Source organism: Perca flavescens, chromosome 1 (assembly GCF_004354835.1).
Source record: "Perca flavescens isolate YP-PL-M2 chromosome 1, PFLA_1.0, whole genome shotgun sequence".
NCBI lineage: Eukaryota > Metazoa > Chordata > Actinopteri > Perciformes > Percidae > Perca > Perca flavescens.
In genome coordinates this window covers 21,996,629-22,016,039 of record NC_041331.1, presented here as the reverse complement: position 1 = coordinate 22,016,039, position 19,411 = coordinate 21,996,629, and the positions used below count along the sequence as shown (strand labels likewise).

Sequence of the window (19,411 nt, the reverse complement as noted above, 5' to 3'; positions counted from 1 at the left end):
TCGAACCAGTACCATTGCTCTTCTTTCTTTTTCAAACTCTGTATATCCCACTGTGTGGAATGGATTTGGATTAGTAATTCCTCAAAGTTTGGATTAATTGATTGATGGAGGATTTTATGCATAAATTCCTCATAATATTGTAATGACGTAAAATCGATACAGCATAGTAACGGGATATTTTCCGTGGCAATACTGTATCGTTACACGGACGCCAATATGGATCTTTGATTATATAAATCGGTGTTTCCCACAAGTTGACTTAGGCTACTTGTGGTGGTGGGCGGTGCAGGATGTGACGGTGCGGCGCGTGATGGCTGGGTTCGGTAATAAACTAGTCAAATGAAGGTTTATGGTACTATTTTTTGAAAACAATGACGGCAAAAAGATCTTTCCGATCGACAAATGCCTTGATCGCGGTTCTCTGTTCCTCTTTTAAAATGAATGCGCTGTCAATATCTTCTATAACAGACGTGATGGCGGAATCTACACATCTCAATTCTCCAGCGGCAGCCATCTTTGTTATAAACAAATTCAACCCAAGCGCTCTTTGGTGATGTGGTGACGTGCCATACCGGCACGGAGAACTGAAGGCTCGTTTAGCAACGATTAGCTCCGTTAGCGGTTAACTCTGGTCAGCTCCGGTTATCTCCGTTATAAGATACGCTCGCGGAGGAGACTGCATTGGAGAGGGGTAACAACCAGACTCTTGATAAATGACGTTCGGGGAGCTTTCACAGCGGTGTGGCCAGGTTATTTCTACGGTTTTATTAGTACAATAAATCCCACCGCAAGACTACCAGCTGCATGCTACTACGAACAATAGCCTCTGCCTCTGCAGTGTTGACGCTGTCGTAAACGCGGCGTGCGACTTCACGAGGGGGAGGGGCTGGAGGCCGCTGGTCTGTGTCCGCTGTAAAAAACAAATGGAAAAAAATGTAATTCGGAATTTATCTACCTGGGCGGGACGCCCCAGTAGTACCTATGTATGGGAAACACTGTAAATTGCACATGAGAAATTAACTTTTTAGTACTAGATTAATAAAATCAATTGTTTTTCAGTGCAGTAGATGGTACAGTTGAGTTTTATTTCCTGATAAGTTATTATTATTATTATTTCCTGATAAGCCCTATTTCTAACATCCCTGATAATTTTCCTCATCCCCAGGACAGCGGGACACCCTTAAAGAGGCGCTGTGCAGTTTTGGCCATTTCTTTTGCTTTTTGCTCGCAGGTTTCTCTGTAGAGCTCTCCCTACAGCTTCGGAATAGATATTTGGCAGCTCCTATTTTTACTTGTGTCTGATTCCTCAGTATATGTTGCCGAACGTTGCAAGGGTGTTTTTTCCGCTCACAGGCGCTAGGGGGAAGCGAGACGACCACCATTCAACTCGAACAAAATCATATAACCATTCCAATGTCTCCGAAGCTGTTCAGTTAAGGTAAATTAAGATAAAAAACGGCATAGTTACCCTTTAAATTAGAGGCCTGCAAATAGGACAACGTATTTGCACTATGTGGACTAGTCTCGATGGAATTTTTGCACCAGTTTGACATCGCACAAAAGTGATTGGTAGTGTTTTTAGCAAGAAAATACCTGGAGTCGTCCGTGGCAGATTTGATCGCAATCACGTTATTAAAGATTTTTAAAAACATAGACAGATTTATCATCAGCTAAATTGGCAGACAGCTACAACAGTAAGTATGAGGCATGTGTAAGACCGATGCTGTAAGGAACCTGCTTGCTAACATTCTACCGTTCTCAGTTCCACGTTCTGCCATTTGTCCACCCATCCATCCGTTTGCTTTCATGAGACAGCAACAGTAGACTTCAGAGGGAAGCATGGCTCAGATTAACGTTTTAATCCAAAAGCCTGGATTATAGGTTTTGTATTTTATTCCTACCCTCACTATCTAGCAGTGACTCTGTGTCAGATAATTTTCAGTCAGAGGTGTGTGTGTGTGTGTGTGTGTGTGTGTGTGTGTGTGTGTGTGTGTGTGTGTGTGTGTGTGTGTGTGTGTGTGTGTGTTGAGGAGAGTCCTGATGGAGGGGTTTTCAGGGAGCTGCATGGCAGAGTAGAGCTGCTGTTTGAGACTAATTAACCCAGGCATACTTAAGCATGTCAGCACAACAGTACATCATTGCTGACGGAGGCTCTACATCATCATCATCATTGTCATCTGGCTATTGGCTACTTGCCCTCATCTGCACGCCCATATGTTTGCACACACTTGCAGCCCTCTCTCCTCCCTTCACAGTCACAACCTGCCCTAAAAATGGCTGCTGCTAAATTCATCTATTTAATGATGGCAGAAATTTAGTTTGGTTTGTTATTTTATGTGCGCTCCACAGGACAGCACAGTACACACTAATCTGAAAGACAGAATGTAAATGCTTACATTAGAGGCTTTAATACATTTGCATGTGTCTGCTGTTGAGTGCTTGCCCTCCAGAAAGAGCTTGTGTGTGTCTCTTATAATGTGTTGTATGAGTGTACTGCTGCCCCACTCTTTCCTTTGGGTCCTGTAAGAAGGAAGATACAGCTACCATGGATACAATTGCCCCAGTGACGGGGAGAGCTGCCACCACAGGGTGGTGGTTCTATAAGTTGCCAGTGTAAGAGTTGATCCCTAAATGTTATTCTCAACTTTTCTCTTTTCCTCTCCTCTAATACATGCAATCTACCCAGGTTTTGTTGCAGGTTTTTTGACCTCTCTGCAGTACACCATGATGACATTTTAACTTTTTTAATTGTACGATAAAGGGCTTATATTTAAGTAATCCCGGTTGAAGTTGTGTGTGTGTGTTTTTACAGTAGTGCCTGATAGTGTGACCTTGGTGTATTGAATAAAAACACGGTGAGAGGAATCCACCACTTGCCCTCTAAATCTGGAGTGAGACTCTTTTAGGTTGCAAGTCGTAAGATGAGGTGAGTATACTAGAATGAATTTTCAATAGTGTGAACAGGGATTTCTCTGGAAGCTGAAGCTATTTCCTGCAAACAGGAAGTGAGTGTTTTCCCATGGGTGATGTGGCTGCTCTTGCTTACATCCTGCCTCAGGCTATCAGAAAAGAGCAGGCACACTGACCTAAAGCTTTGTCAGGATTTCACCTCACACTTGTTGTCATCTAGACACTTGCTGCTGCTAGCCCCATTGCTCAGTATCTTTACCTCAGAACAATCTGACGTTGGTAATGAATTGCTCTCTCTAAATAGCAGAAATATCTATTTTTTTCACTTCTCCCACATTTTCATCCTGTGTATTTTTGTCAAATACTGCATCTTAGACTTTGTATTTGATACGCCCACTGTGTGAAACATTCCTGTGGTTCAGATGAAGGGAAGTTGGAAGAAGGGAGGTGGTGAATAATGGCCTGCTGGACAACAGTTTCATTGGTAAAGCACGGTTAAGAGCTTGGATTGTTCTTCATCCAAACCTACTCTCAGCTCATGACATTACTCTTAAGATGACTCGTTGTTACCTACTGCTTTGTTAATGTTCTTTTTTTTAAGTTGATACAGTTAATTCTCTTGGATGAGAAGAAACAAGGTATTTAGGGATGTGTTTGACAGCACTTAATTGTGTAGTCAATGCTGCCAACTGGGTATATGGGACCCAGGTCCACATGTTTGTGGCTGTTTTTGGCTGAATGCTTCCATTTCCCAAAAGTTGATTAGTACTCATCAGCTGACTTTTCATTTGGTTGCAGAATGGATGGTCTTACAGTGCACTGATTCTTAAGATGTTAGCAGCGTGTACTCAGTTTGTGCAGTTTCTGTGTAAATGTGAACCTGCTTAATGACTACAGAGACTGAGAGGCATGTGTGAAGACTTGCATGCTTGACCTGACCCTATTTATCATAGCTTTCTTCAGCAGGTTATTATTGTCCATTTTATCACCCATTTTTCCAGTCTGTTCATCAGTATGCCCCAAAGAACTGGATTAGTCTCTGCCTTTGAAGAGCCCTAGTGAGCTGTTATCTTCTGTACTGGACTCTGTGTTATGGTGGGCCAGCCAGGGCCAAGCCTGGCTGGCTGTAACTTGAACAAAGAGGTGTGTGTGTGTGTGTGTGTGTGTGTGTGTGTGTGTGTGTGTGTGTGTGTGTGTGTGTGTGTGTGTGTGTGTGTGTGTGTGTGTGTGTGTGTGTGTGTGTGTGTGTGTGTGTGTGTGTGTGTGTGTGTGTGTGTGTGTGTGTGTGTGTGTGTGTGTGTGTGTGTGTGTGTGTGTGTGTGTGTGTGTGTGTGTGTGTGTGTGTGTGTGTGTGTGTGTGTGTGTGTGTGTGTGTGTGTGTGTGTGTGTGTGTGTGTGTGTGTGTGTGTGTGTGTGTGTGTGTGTGTGTGTGTGTGTGTGTGTGTGTGTGTGTGTGTGTGTGTGTGTGTGTGTGTGTGTTCTTTGTTTCCCAGCCCTGGGCCTTGCTGGCCAGAGCTCAAGTCTGACTAATATGGATGTATAAATACACTGGGCTGCCGTCAGTTTGTGCAACATCAAGCACACCATTGTTTCACACAACTCTGTGACTTCAGAGATAAACCGCATCCTTTGTTACCATCAGTATTTTTATTATTTCTATATATATCTTTCTATTATTTATTTCTTTGTTTTGGCCCGACATGTTCTGTGGTCTTTGCTTTTGCATGATCTAAAATGTTCCTGCATCAAAGTACATGAGATCACCAAATTACTATTTCACACTGAGCTACCTTTCCACATAGAAAATTCCTCTTTGTGGGTTTTTTATGAAGGTAAATATAGTGCAAAACGTGAGAGCTTGTAGAATACAATGTGAGAACTTGCAAAACAAAAAATTTGAACTTGTATGTTAAAATTTGCACTTGTAAAATTAAAATTTGCACTTGTAAAACTAAAATTTGCACTCGTAAAAAGTATTCACACGTGATCTGAATTTTAAGTCACAAAAAGAAAAAAGCACGAGAGCTTGTAAAAAAAAATCTGAATTTGTAAATTGAAATTTGCCCTTGTAGAAAAAATATTCACAAATGTGTAGATTGATATTTGCATGAACACAATGACAGCTGCAAACTTGTAATGCAACATTTACTTGTGTACTTTTTTTTTTTTTTTTTTACTCAGGTTCATTTTCCATCACAACCACAATTCAGTGATTACAACCTATTGAATCTGTCACTGTATGCGCTCTCTCGCATCACAAAGTGCCGAATCTGCGCCTCGACTTTCACAACACTTGTTGCGATACATTTGGTACAAAACTAATTTGTAGATTTGTAATTTGTAAAAAGTGTTAAGATAATTAAAAGGTATTTAGAAGCAGGCTGGTTGCTTAGTTAGCTAACGCTAGCTTGTTATTCCACCAGGCTTCCATGCTACATAGAAAAATAAGCCGGACAGAGTTGTCCCTCATCTGGCAATAGAAACCCTGCTTTCCCCGTCCTGTTGGCTCAGAGCTCCACAGCCTAAGTCCACAGGTACAAATTAGTTTTGCACCAAATGTATCGCAACAAGTGTTACGAAAGTCGAGGCGCAGATTCGCCACTTTGTGATGCGAGAGAGCGCATACAGTGACAGATTCAATAGGTTGTAATCACTGAATTGTGGTTGTGATGGAAAATGAACCAGAGTAAAAAGAATAAAAAGTACACGAGTAAATGTTGCATTACAAGTTTGCAGCTGTCAGTGTTCATGCAAATATCAATCTACACATTTGTGAATATTTTTTCTACAAGTGCAAATTTCAATTTACAAGTTCAGATTTTTTTTTACAAGCTCTCGTGTTTTTTTTCTTTTTGTGACTTCAAATTCTGATCACATGTGTGAATATTTTTTACAAGTGCAAATCTTAACATACAAGTTCAAATTTTTTGTTCTGCAAGTTCTCACATTGTATTCTACAAGCTCTCACGTTTTGCACCATATTTACCTTCATAGTTTTTGTTTAATAAAAGCCAAGACCACATTGGCCTCCATAAGCCACATCCCATTTGAATTTGCTGTTGAAATTCACTCAGTTAAAGTGAGTTGTTTGTTTTCTTCTCACATCTCCGTAAAACTAAGATAACACATAACTTGTGCTCGGTTACTGTCTGCTTTCTACCCTGCTTCAGTGTTTCCCATAAATACCTATTTTTACGACACATTTTTAGACTTCTTATATGTTAATTTAAAAAATATCAATCATAGATTATTCCTAAAATAATTATACATTATAATAAATTGATTTAGTGTTTTTAAAATTTTAAATGTAACATTTAAGTGTTTTTCAATTACAATATTAGTGCTCAGACACCGATGGTGCAGCCCTGTATTGTGCCTCTTTATATAGCTAGGCTTTTTTTTCCCAACCAAAAATGTTTTGTGCTGCTAAGGGGGGTACTTAGATGAAACATGATTGAAAAAGGTTTGTGATCCACTGCTCTGATCATTTTATTTTGGCCACTTGTGAACTGCGTTAAACTTTGTCTCATTTACCATGCTTTGTGGGTGTGACTTTTTCTTATGTCCTCATCACCATTCATATCTATACAACCAATCAGTTTATTATTAAATTGTTTACAAGAACACAAACTTTCAAAGCTCTCAAAGTGCAACAGATTGATGCATTTAACTTTAATTTCCTTCTGGGGGAACGTTGCTCCCAGCCCCCCCTAGAGAGTCCGAGGTTTACCCACCACAGTCTCACATGGTCCTGTGGGAAACACTGCTGCTTATACCTCACACTCAATCAGCCAACCTGTTAATCATCAATTCACATTGCAGTGATTAATTACTACTAATACTAATACTAATTTAATCTGAGAGACTAAGCCGTAGTCTCAGCAGAGTAATAGTCTAAGCAGCCTAAGAGACGGACAGTTTCTCTCTCCTCAGCGCTCTTGGCTGTCACCAGTTTACATTTAAAACAATTTAAAGATTCTTTTTTGGGCATTTTAGACCTTTTATTTATAGGACAGCTGAAGACATGAAAGGGGAGAGAGAGGGGGAATGACATGCAGCAAAGGACCGAGGTCAGAGTCGAACCCCGTGCTCACTGTGTCGAGGAATAAACCTCTATATATGGGCGCCCGCTCTACCAACTGAGCTATCTGGGCGCCCCCAGTTTACGTTTTATCTGTCATAAACACTGTAGCCTTTATTATTCTTTTGATAGCCTCTAATTTTGTGACAGAGCCTCAGCAGATGTCTTCATCAATAGAGAATCTGTTTTTTTAAGATAAAAACATCTTACCTATTTAAGATACCTGACGGTACCTACCTATCATACCTCAGTCCTAACTCTCAAACTATCTTGGTTGTACTGTAAATCTGTGCAAGGCTCTTTACACTCACAAGCTGTACACAACATTGCAACATTCAAATTACTAATATGTGTGATATTGTTATAATCCATGTAATGTATTAAAACCAAACTAAGCAACAGTGTGAGCAAATAATTTTTTTCAGCCCTTTTTCATGTGATGGGACATGCGGCTGCAATATGCAAGCTACTTAAATTATACTTAATTATTTTTTGGGGCATTTTTAGGCCTTTTATTGACAGGGCAGCTGAAGACATGCGGGGGGAGAGAGAGGGGGAATGACATGCAGCAAAGGGCCGCAGGCCAGAATTGAACCTGTGCCCGCTGCACTGAGGAGTAAACCTCTATATATGGGCGCCAACTCTACCAACTGAGCTATCCAGGTGCCCAATATGCAAGATATTTAACAGAAAATCTCTTTCTGTAATACAGCACCCACTCAAGTGTTAAATAGAAATGTAATTAAAACCATGCTATTAATCTCCTGTCTCTTTTATGACTCATACACCTGATCTATGACCTCTTACTGGTACAACCATGTATACGCTTTTATGGCTCATACACTCTTACATACTGCCCTCCCTTGTAAGGCTTACAATTAGAGTGTAAGGGTGTGGGTGTGTAGGACACTTTTCAGAGGGTTTTAGATTTGGTTGAGTAAAATATGTTTTACACAAAGATTTACAAGTCCTTTATTGTCTTAGCTTGCTTTTGAATAGGGATTTGGTGTAATGGTTAGCATTAATTTGTGCGTGTGTGAGAGATATCAGGAGAGAAGGAAGCAGGGAATAAAAAGGAACATGTCATTCAACATGTCATCCTCTACAGTTTTATGTGCCCTGTCCGTTGGTACTGTATATGTATGTTGTATAAGCAGCCCACAGCCTTGCTATCTTCCTCATTCTCCTCCCTCTCCCTGCCTATCAGTGCACCCCACAGTTCAAAGACAAGGCCACCTGCCTGCCTGACTGCCTGGTCACATGAGTCCAACACGCTGTTGTTTCTCATAGTGTAGCTACGCCTGTCTGCTTGGACTGTTGGATGAATGAATGGATGAACGGATGGATGAATATATCACAAAACACTTTAGAGGAATGGATGTGTTTGGGAATGTCGGGGGGGGAGCCGTGGTTAAATGGGTCAGGTCCCTTCACACAAAAGTGGCATTACTGTGGGAGTCGCAGGGGCAGACAAGGGAGGGGGAGGAGGGGAAGCAGAGAGAGAGGGGGGAACACCCAAGCCCTTTGCGCCAATTATGGACATAAATAACATCCACACAGAGCTGGCATGGAAATTAGGGTGAAAGGGTTAGCTGTGTATTCTAGAGGTTCAGGCCAACTGAAAATATTGAAGCACAAACACAGAATAGGAGACCTACAGTATGCATAGGTTACGGTCACTGGCCTTTACTTTGGTGTGGGGTTCAGACTGAAAACAGACCTGTGTTAAAATGTTTGTATGTATGGTTGTATGTTGTTTAGGTACCAGTGACCAATCAAATATGATTGAGGATGTCCAGTTAATTTACGTTTTAAAGGCTTATCAGATGCCCAAACAGTGCAGTTTGTAATACTCACTGCCAGGATTTTACAACTCTGAAAAGTTATTACGGCGACAACTATTTTATCTTTTGTAAAGAATTAAAAAAGTATATTTTTATAGGAGAAATACAGCATTGTCATTACAAAGTAATCCATCAGGATTGTGCGCTTGCATACATGTGATTGGGCAATGCAGCGCCTTGCCAATGATGTCGCGTATCAGCAAAATTTAGGCTAGATTACCCTGCTTTGTTTTGCATGAGCTGTAATTACCTGCAGGTCACCACACCTTATTCTGACACCTTATTCTTATTACTCTGACATTTAAAAGCTGTGACTTGTGTAAACAGAGGTTATTGGGGAACAAATTACTCTAAACATAAATGTGAATTTTCACAACATTGAAGTTTAGGGCTGCAACTAAGGATTGTTTTCATTGTCAGTTAATCTGTCTATTTGTTTGATGAATCAGTGAATTGTTTTCTTCAAAAGTTGTATGAAAGTAGTGGAAAAAAACACCCACTACAAGTTCCTAGAGACCGGGATGACGTTGCTTCTCGGTAGCCCCAAACCCAAAAATATTACATTTATTGTCTTTTAAGATAAAGAAATGCAGCTTGCATTTGAGAAGCTGGAACCAGCAAGTGTTTGACATTTTTGCTTGGAAAAGGACTTTTAATTATTATAATTACTATTTAATTAATCGATTATTCAAAATAGACAATTGATTTACGTTTGATCAAATAACTGACTCATAGTTTTATTGATCATTTAAAAAGTTACTTCTTATTTGAAACTCATAGTTTCTTTTTATCATTTTTAGACAAATCTAAGTATCTAGGAAATCTGTCTTTTCTTATTTGTATTCAGTTGTGAATTTTACCCAACAAACCTACAGTATTATGTGTCTGGCCATGTCTAAAAACACCGGACACTCTCATCAGCTGGCTCTTGCTCTGTGTCCTCATCACATGCAATTGGCAGCGTTGCAGTGTGAACCTGGTGTGAACTGTGTAGTTAGGTTAAGGAAAGGTGATGACAGTAATGATGATGTTGAAGATGATGAGTGAGATGGTTTGGGGATTAGATGATGATTAAGGGGTGAAGGAGTGAAATTATCACAATGGTAGGGTGGACAGATGACATGGTGTGTTATTTTAAAAAGCTGATAATAGAAGTTGTAGTAAATGAGCACCCTGCCACGTGTGGTGGTGTTTATGTCTTTTCCTTCCCCTGCCACATTAGACTGTGCTCAGCACTCTGCCACAGACAGCTGTACCATCACTCCCTGCAGGCAGACAGGCAGACAGGCAGACAGGCAGACAGGCAGACAGGCAGACAGGCAGACAGGCAGACAGGCAGACAGGCAGGCAGGCAGGCAGACAGACAGACAGACAGACAGGAGTGTTGCTTCATCAGCTAGAGGGAAGCAGAGTAAAGCTGTAATTTAAAGCTGGGGTCATAGCACTCTGGGAGTAAAAAAAAAAAAAAAAAGAAACCGTGCTTTGAGACAGGAGTCCATTTGACTGAATAGTAGTGACATTATCACATTCAGGGTTTTTCCTGCATAGAGAAAATTTTGGTGACTCCCAAAGAGGTTTTTAGCCAGCGCCAAAGAAAAATCACCAGTGCCAAAATGTCTGATTTTCAGCACCCAGCCTCCCTCTCATCCACAGCTGATATATTTTGCACACTTTCTTCACTATGAAGGACGTTAAACTCTGCAATTTATCCGCGGTTCACATGTATGCATGAGCTATGGTGGTCCATTACACTATAGGCTCAACATTACTGATTATTTTTTTATCAATATAATGTAGGAAACATTGCACTTCATAACGTTTTGTATCCATAACATGATTGTATTATTTTAAATTAGCAGTAAAAGCAGTAGCCTATGTAAGTCAATCCTACATTTTTCAATGTAGTGAAAAAAAGTGACTATAAGCCCTGTTCATAGGCCTGCTGATTAAACAACTGGACTTTGGGGTCAAGTGTAGTCTATCCGGGCCCATGTCCCAGATGTGGAAGCCCCCTTACTGGAATACTGAATATAATGATATTCCATTATATTTTGTATTTTGAATTGTTACCTGCCACCAGAATTTTATGATTTCCTTGCCATAAATATAGCCCCCCACCGCCCTCCCCAAAGGCCCATTCTGAGCCAGGAAAAACCGTGACATTCTTATAGTTTCAAATTGTGATTTTAGCATTTTTCGTGCTTCATGTGGAGTAATATAAAATAATAAGCCTATGAAAAAAGATCATGCAAAAAGAGAAACCTGTGTGATTTAACTGAATTGGATAATGACTGAAAGCAAAAGATGCCCACCGAGCATCCGTTTAATCCAGTGTGGCAGGTCAGAGGAGCAGCTAAATACCTTATTTGCTTCAGCTCACTCAGATGACCCAGCCAGGAATAATATATGAATGTTTACTCAGTGTTGTGAACTTCAGTCAGTCTCTGCCGGCTGTTTACTCATGCTGCTGTCATTCATAATCTTTTCACATGTAGACTTTTAGGACTCCCTGACATCAACTCTGTCTACTGAAACTGCACAGGATATGGAAACACTAAGCGTGCATGTAGTTTTTAGACTGTCACTCTTATCTAAAGCTACATATAAACAATGTTTTGTTTGCAGAATTTTAGGACTTAATGGCATTTTGGGTGTAGGTATGTCTTGCACGCTGGTTAAATGTGCCTGCATTAAGTTAGTACTCTTTCACACACAAAAGAACAAAACACAGGTAAATACATACATAATAAAAAGTCAAATTGGACTGCAATATATGGGCAGGTATTTCTAATTCTTTGTCTACAAAGAGGGTATTTGTTGCAAAATTATTGTAATATTTGAATATGTACTATTGATCATTTCCTTCTTGTTTCTTGCGTTGCAGAGTGCAGCGATGGAGGAAACGGTCATATGGGAACAGCACACAGTGACCCTTCACAGAGTAAGTGTTTACAACCACTATTTACATCCCCATCTACTTTACATCCACTCTCCCCTTTCTTCTTTTTTGTCTTTTTCCCTATCTGCCTGTGTCTGACATCCTAATCCTGAAATATGTCTTGTGTGTTCTTCACTTTTTCATCCCTGTCTCTCTCTGCCCATCCATCTCGCTTCTCTCTCTGTACTGAGAGGGCCAGCTGTAGCAGCAGGATGTGTGGTAGTGAAACAATAGTCAAGGAACCCAGATGGCAGGAAACAAGGCTAAGGAAGACTGAAATCAGCATTCACATCCTCACTACTTCATTTCACTTCCTTCCTGTTGGCAACGTACTTTTCTCCTTAACCCAACTCCAGGGAATGAGGGGGATGATGGCTTTAGTCCATGTGCTTTTTGTCCTGTGTAAAGTCACATGTAATTATGATAGATTGTACCGGTGCACATAACTTATTACCCTCTCTGGCACAATCAGCATTATAAGGTTAACTATCAAACTATTCAAAGCCATATTCCCCCAGAGATGGCTGATACATTATTTGTGTGTGTGTATATATATATATATATATATATATATATATATATATATATATACATATACATACACACACACACACACACACACATAATGTATCAGCCATCTCTGGGGGAATATGGCTTTGAATAGTAAATATATATATTTATTTATTTATTAACTTTGAGACATTAAACTGCAGTTAGTTAATGCTGTTGTGCATTGGGATTGTATTGAGCACCTGTCTAGACTGGCCTGCTTGCTGTAATCTAATTAGTAGTGGCTTTATTGAGGCTGAAGGAGCAGCCCAGTGTGGCCTGCCGTTCTCCTGTGTTGTTGTGGTTGTAAGATTAGCCATTTACATCGCATGGTTTGCTCCCTTGGTGCTGCCTTTTGCGTAGGCAAGAAAACAGCAGTCCTCAAACCTCTTTGAAAATTAGCAAAATAACTTGCAAATGCATAGGTTTGTACTTGTCTACAGTAAATACCCCAGTCTTTTAAAGCCCATGACTTTATTTGACTTAAAAAGCAGTGTCACTTATAATTAGCCTACAGAGAGCCTATTAACCTGTTTTTGTTTGCATCAAATTCTGGGATAACTTTAATTTATCTGTCAGTTATGCCGTATTAGTCAATGTTGTGTGCATTTCTGTGTGTGTAGGCCCCAGGGTTTGGGTTTGGTATTGCCATCTCAGGTGGACGAGACAACCCTCATTTCCAGAGTGGGGAGACGTCCATTGTGATATCTGATGTGCTGAAAGGAGGTCCTGCAGAGGGACTGCTACAGTAAGTCTTTGACTATTATCATTCATATTTTGTGGGTTGCAGGAACACTGTTAGTTTGACCTCAGAATTAGATAAACTAAGCTCCTATTAAATATCTCTCTCGTTCCATTTTATTATGCCTCCGCACTGGCGACAGTGGGTTGTCCATCTGTCAGTCCGTCCCATTCTTGTTAACGCAATATCACAGGGTTGTTTGCATTTCTTTAAAACAATCACAATCGTCTTGGGTGGCACTATGTTCCGATGCAGCGACGGTAGCTCTGCAAAATAGTCTCTGGAAGGAACTTGTTTTTGTGGAACATTTGCACCCCACAAAAGAAAACGCCATATAAAATATTAAATTATATTAATTGTTAACCCAATACAGTAATGTGAGCTATTTAAATTAGCTAGATATATGGTTAAACGTAATTTGCTCTTACCAGTGTATCGCCTTATGTACTTCGTCCATAGCAATCCTGCCAGTCAGTCCCAAAACGTCCCAGTTAGAGAGTAAATGGCGTAAACATATTCTTTGTAAATCTTTACAGTCAACAATACCTTTTATTAAATTGTGTCAAAGTCTTCACTATATATATTATGTAAGTCTGAACAGACATGGATGTAAACTGCAACTTGACTGGTTGGCAGAGGCATACAATCACCCTGGTATGATTTATATAGATGAGCATAGATCTTTACAACTGTTTAAGCATTGTTATTTGATTTTTTTTTTTATTGTTTCAGAGAAAATGATCGAGTGGTAATGGTCAATGCAGTCTCTATGGACAACGTAGAGCATGCCTACGCAGTGCAGCAGCTCCGAAAGAGTGGCAAAAATGCAAAGATAGTAAGTTTGATTCTGAAGATGTCTACCAAACCTGAATTTGTGTAACATTGTGTGATTCCCAGTGACCCCTGATGTTACAAAGGCGTGATTTCAGGGGTCCAATCATTTTGTGTATTTTATCCTGGTTAAACAGGAACTTGGATTTTGTTAGTTTTTTTCCTTAACACTCAAAACTTCCTGTCTATTCCAAGACTATTCGTCGGAAAAGGAAAGTGCAGATTCCCGTTTCTCGGCCAGGGGACAGGGAGACGATGTCAGAGCACGAGGAAGAAGACAGTGATGAGGATGATGGCCATGACCACCACAGTGGGCATGGTAGCCAAAGTGCCTATGGAGGAGCAAGTGGAGTCACTGGCACTGGCAGGCGTCATGATCGTGAGCGTAGCAACAGCGGCAGGCGGGATCACAGTGCCTCGCGGGAGAGGAGCATCTCACCACGCTCTGATCGCCGATCACAAACCTCCTCTGCTCCACCCAGGCCTGCCAAGGTCACTCTTGTCAAGTCCCGCAAAAATGAAGGTGAGCAACACAATGTCCAAGCCCCTAAAGAGTTGACTATGCATGTTGACTCAGCTTTACTGGTACTCAAAGTAAAGGTCAATCAGAACTTTAATGTTGACTAGTCTGTTAACTGTATTTGTACAGAACCAAGTGATAGGTTAATTTGATGTGCCCTGTTAATTTTACTTTATGTTTATTAACTCTGAAAGTAGAATATGGACTGCGGTTGGCCAGCCACATCTTTGTGAAGGACATCTCTCCTGAGAGCCTTGCTGCCAGAGATGGAAACATCCAGGAGGGAGATGTTGTACTTAAGGTGAGTGAAAAGAGAGCAGTGTTTGCATGAATGAGCCTATGGGTAAGACAGAGGTTTTAATAGTGGATAAAACACAGTAATGGGGAAATGAACAGAATTTTTATTAGAATGATTATTGAATGTAAAAGATAGCATTAAATAATGTCACTAATAAAAGGAGTGAGATGGGGTGAAAGAGAACAGAGTATCAGGCTTCACTGAAAACGTTAGTTTTAGTCTGCTGTGGTAATCTGTGAGCGGCTGAATGTGACTCACAGTGAAGTCACAGTTCATTAGTATGCGTGCTCACTAGCAGGAATACAGCACATTCCATTATTCCTTTGTATTTTTATCCACTCAATCTATTCTCTGAGGAGAGAAAAAAAATCCTTCACGTTACAAAGATGCATTCAAAATCCAATTTACTGTATCAGTTGTTATAAAGAAAGGCAGAGACCTTTTCTAGTCGAAATGTGATGCTGGACAAGAGAAATAAAAGCTTGAATAAAGATAATACATTTTTGTTTTATTTAATATATTGTGTAAATTTTAATACAATTTCTGTGGACTCATCACTGACCGCACTAAAAGAATTGCAATCCTAATTATTATATACATTTTTAAACTTATGTATAGCCTCCTTGACATCATTATTGCTAATGTCAGGGAGAACAACTCACAATTATATTCAAATCATATTTTTTAAAAGCACATTGTGAGGTCTACAGAAAGATGTGCAGTGAAGAAGAATTGTCTTTTCATTTCTCATGCTGACCCTCTCCTCTTCCTCTGGCAGATCAATGGCACCGTTACAGAGAACCTCTCACTAATAGATGCCAAGAAGCTGATTGAGAGGTCCAAGGGCAAGTTGAAAATGGTGGTGCAGAGAGATGATCGAGCCACGCTGCTCAACATTCCCGACCTTGATGACAGCATCCCATCAGCCAATAACTCTGACAGAGATGGTGAGACAACAGACATGTAGCAGTGCCTTTTTGGATGCAGCTAGCACTTACATACTTTCATACGCTGTGACAGTGTTTTTACACAAGACAAATCTGTATTTTATTTGAAGCACTGAGAAAGAAGTGCTTAATAAGATTTGTCTTGTTATTCTAAATGTATCTTAATTCATGTCATTGATTAAATGCTTATACATATTTAATTTCAAATTCAGACATTTCAGAAATACACTCACTGACATCAGACCATTCCAATCGATCCCACGGACGAGGTAGTCGATCACGTTCGCCTGACGGGCCCGAACCATCGGACCTTCTCCGTCACTCACCGCGGCAGATCAGCAGTGGCAGGTAAGCAAAGTACACATGCACACATCTGACTGCAAATGTGCTGATGGGACACAGCTTTCACACATGCCACAGTCATACATCCCTACTCCCACCTCTCCAACCTCATACATCATATTCACACCCACAGGTTGTTGAGTGCTGAGTAAGTAGCTTGCACCACTAATGCATAAATCAATAGATAAAGACATTGCATGCATAAACCATCACACTCCCTCTGGAGCCATGACTGAGTTCCAATAAAGCCTTGCTCTGGGAGAGTACTGGGGAAGAGTGGAGGGATTGTCTCACCACCGTATACTAGATGCTTTTAACCATTTTCTGTACAGAGAATCACCATTAAACTTTATAAGATTATCTCAGCTTTATATAGTCATTCACTTAAATCATGCCATGCTAGGTTTATTTAATATTCAATGTTCAATATGTTGCCATTACTCGTGCAAATAGAATAAACATTAGTGATTGAAATACAATCTGTATTTTATAATGCAAATTCAATTAATGCAATGCCATTTCATAGTTTTTACATGCATATACTCTGTACATATTATGTTCTGTCCTTTCAATTTTTTTTTAATGCCCATAATGTCTCTTTGTCCTTTTTTTTACTGCAAGTTGGAGCTTTCAGTAAGTTATCTTTCTTGTAGTTTAGAGGTTGTATAGCTTCTTGTAGCTGACAAACATAGATGGCAAAGGAGAGCTAGAGGAAGACGTGTAAGTGACTATAGTTTCTCTCAGTCTGTGTGGAGCTTGGGCATTTTATGCTTACCTGGCAAGAATAAGATACTGAGCTTGGTTGAATGGGACAAGATGACAAGCTCTTGCAGACTTTCCAATTGATCCAATTAATAAAGAAGGGCTGGGGATCAAAAACACAGAGACTATGTTGCTGGTTTCTGATCAAAGTAAATGGCTGTGTTTAATGCTGTGAAGTAGGAGTGGGTATTGAATTGGGCCCAAATCCATGCAGCCTTTAAGCATTTGTTCTGGGTCGAACTGTCAGAGTCTTGTATAACCAGACCTCCATTTCATCATATTTATATGGGCCTTGAGTTGCCGACACGGTAGGCTGGCATACTCCACATCATAAAAACTATGCTGCAGAGAACGTGTTTGTAACCAGATAGAAAACTAACCAGAGGTGCTATTTCAGGAGGGAGGTCTTTTCAAACTCATTGCTAATCAAATAGTGGCATCACTTCTGTGCTGTTGATGAGATGAAGGTCTGACTATGTGAGATATGGCTGCCAAACCTGCTGTTTATAACAAACTGTCTTCCTGAAGGGCAAAATGCCTTACTGGAACAGGTATACAAACCCCCCCCCCAAAATGTAATTGTTTTGCAAAGACCCAACCATACAGCTGTTGTAGCTGCAGAATATTAGTTTAGTATGCTGCTAGTAGTTTAGCTTTTCTGGCTTAAGCGTGATTTATGGTTCTGCGGAGGCTCCACGCAGCGCTTTTGGCGTAGCCTACGTAAGCGACCTAAAGTTTATACGTATGCGTTGGTGTGTGCATCGATCTCTAATAGAATATCAGGGCCGGTGTGTGTGTGCGGTAGAGCACACACACACACGTTATGTTGTTTATCAAGAAAGAGAAACAGGATATGAGTAGGGGGAAATGCAATGCTACAATGCTACCAAGCCACAGCCGAGCAACGCACGTCACCACGACGTGTAGTTACATTTTTCGAGAGGTGCACGTCAAGCTACGGCTTAGGGACGGTATCTCCACCTACCTACGTACGTAGCCACGGCGTCTACAGAATCATAAATCACTCTTTACTAGTCATATAATATGACTAGATTAACCTCCAGTGCTGCCATTTAATTAGATGGTACATTGTTAGACTGTGGAGTAACCTAACTTGTTTCAATGCAGGATGAGGGCAGGTTCACTGTTGCACAGATTACTTCCAATGTAAGTGAATGCATCCCTCTGATAACAGGCCAGTGTGTGTTTGTTTTGAGCAGTTATCACTGTAATACTTCTGTTGCTCTTTCCCTGATCCCTTTTTTATCTATGTGTACCACATTTATGTCTGTCCAGAAATAAGAAAAAAATAGTTAAGTCATTTTATTTGAGTGTACCATTGCACATTTTATATGAATGGTTAATCTGGTAAGCACATGAATTGTCATAAGAGGAGTTACACCGGCTTCTCAATGCGTTTGTGGTTGAAGAAGTTACTGAGGAAGTAACAGACTGACTGCCACGAGCCTGTGATGTAAGTGAATGTTTTTACTATCTCCCAGTTTAGGAGGGGGAAAAGGAATTTGACATACTTCCCACAGTGCTTTGCCCCAAGCCAGATGGTTCGCTTAACCTGATTGGCTGTAGGGCTTAGAGGCATTCTTCTCCCTAGGGCACGGCGCTATTGCATTTTTTTTAAATACAACATATCAAAAACGCCCTTCATCCAAAGTGTCTCTTAGTGAGCATTAATCTAGTTTGCACATAGGATCTCTGTGTTGTCTTTCAAGGAATTAAATTCAAATTCCTCTTAATAAGCATCATGGTACAACTTAGAGATACATTTGTGTGAGTATTTTTATTTTTATATTAATTATATGCTTAATTGTTAGATTGTTAGTTTACAAGAGTGGAATTTTTGTTATTGCAGGTTGGTTGTTTTGCAAAATGATGTCAGTATATCTAGTCAGTTGTGTTGAGTCAGTTTTGTACTTAAGATATTTTGTAACTTGTGGATGGATATGAAATTAGAGATACCGGGACTGTTATTCAGTGTAGAGATATTCTGGTGTTGCACTACCATATTTTGCATTGTTTGATGAGAGTCTGTGTAGCCACCTTTCCATCTTCTTCACTTTTTCTGTCTCTCACTTCCCTTGCCCGCTCCTGCCTGTACCCATATTGTAAGAACGAGTAAGCGAGGGGATTGAACAAAGGCTTCTGTCAAATGGTGTTTGTCAGTGTGAGGCCTTTTTTAGCACCACTATGCAGCAAGGAACAACAGATTTAGGCCACAACACCCGCTCTCATTCCTCTCTATTTCTTTCTCTCGGTTTGTCTCTCTTCCCCCCTCTCTTCCCTCTCATTCATCCATTAGACACAGACACAAACATGCTCTCTCTCTCTCTCTCTCTCTCTCTCTCTCTCTCTCTCTCTCTCTCTCTCTCTCTCTCTCTCTCTCTCTCTCTCTCTCTGGTGGGAAAACACTGTAAATAAGTTCAGCAGCTGCACAGTTAAAAGGTTCAACTTTCAAAGGTCAGTCATTACATGCAAATGTATGTAAATTTACAGTTTTTACATTTGGGTTTTACACTGTATAATTTATGGGAGACTACACTGTGCTGTATACTTTCCCTACACTGTATCTTTTTGTACTGCATGAGCAAAAATGAGAGAAAGGGAGAAGTTGCCTAGCCTGAGCTGGTGA

The 19,411-nt window shown here is 40.3% G+C and overlaps 1 protein-coding gene across 13 annotated transcripts in view; it reads left to right on the top strand.

The window, feature by feature from the left end:
* tjp1a (tight junction protein 1a) overlaps nucleotides 1-19,411 on the top strand; it is a 138,918-nt gene that overhangs the window by 96,739 nt on the left and 22,768 nt on the right. For 9 of the 13 annotated variants that reach the window (XM_028585344.1, XM_028585335.1, XM_028585352.1 and 6 more), the window contains 7 exons: nucleotides 11,720-11,776; nucleotides 12,946-13,070; nucleotides 13,797-13,899; nucleotides 14,091-14,418; nucleotides 14,610-14,716; nucleotides 15,492-15,660; nucleotides 15,873-16,008. In XM_028585344.1, coding sequence (XP_028441145.1) covers nucleotides 11,720-11,776; nucleotides 12,946-13,070; nucleotides 13,797-13,899; nucleotides 14,091-14,418; nucleotides 14,610-14,716; nucleotides 15,492-15,660; nucleotides 15,873-16,008 — 1,025 coding nt within the window. The remainder of the gene's footprint in view (nucleotides 1-11,719; nucleotides 11,777-12,945; nucleotides 13,071-13,796; nucleotides 13,900-14,090; nucleotides 14,419-14,609; nucleotides 14,717-15,491; nucleotides 15,661-15,872; nucleotides 16,009-19,411) is intronic. The other 4 variants (XM_028585389.1, XM_028585379.1, XM_028585308.1 and 1 more) reach the window with 1 other exon arrangement.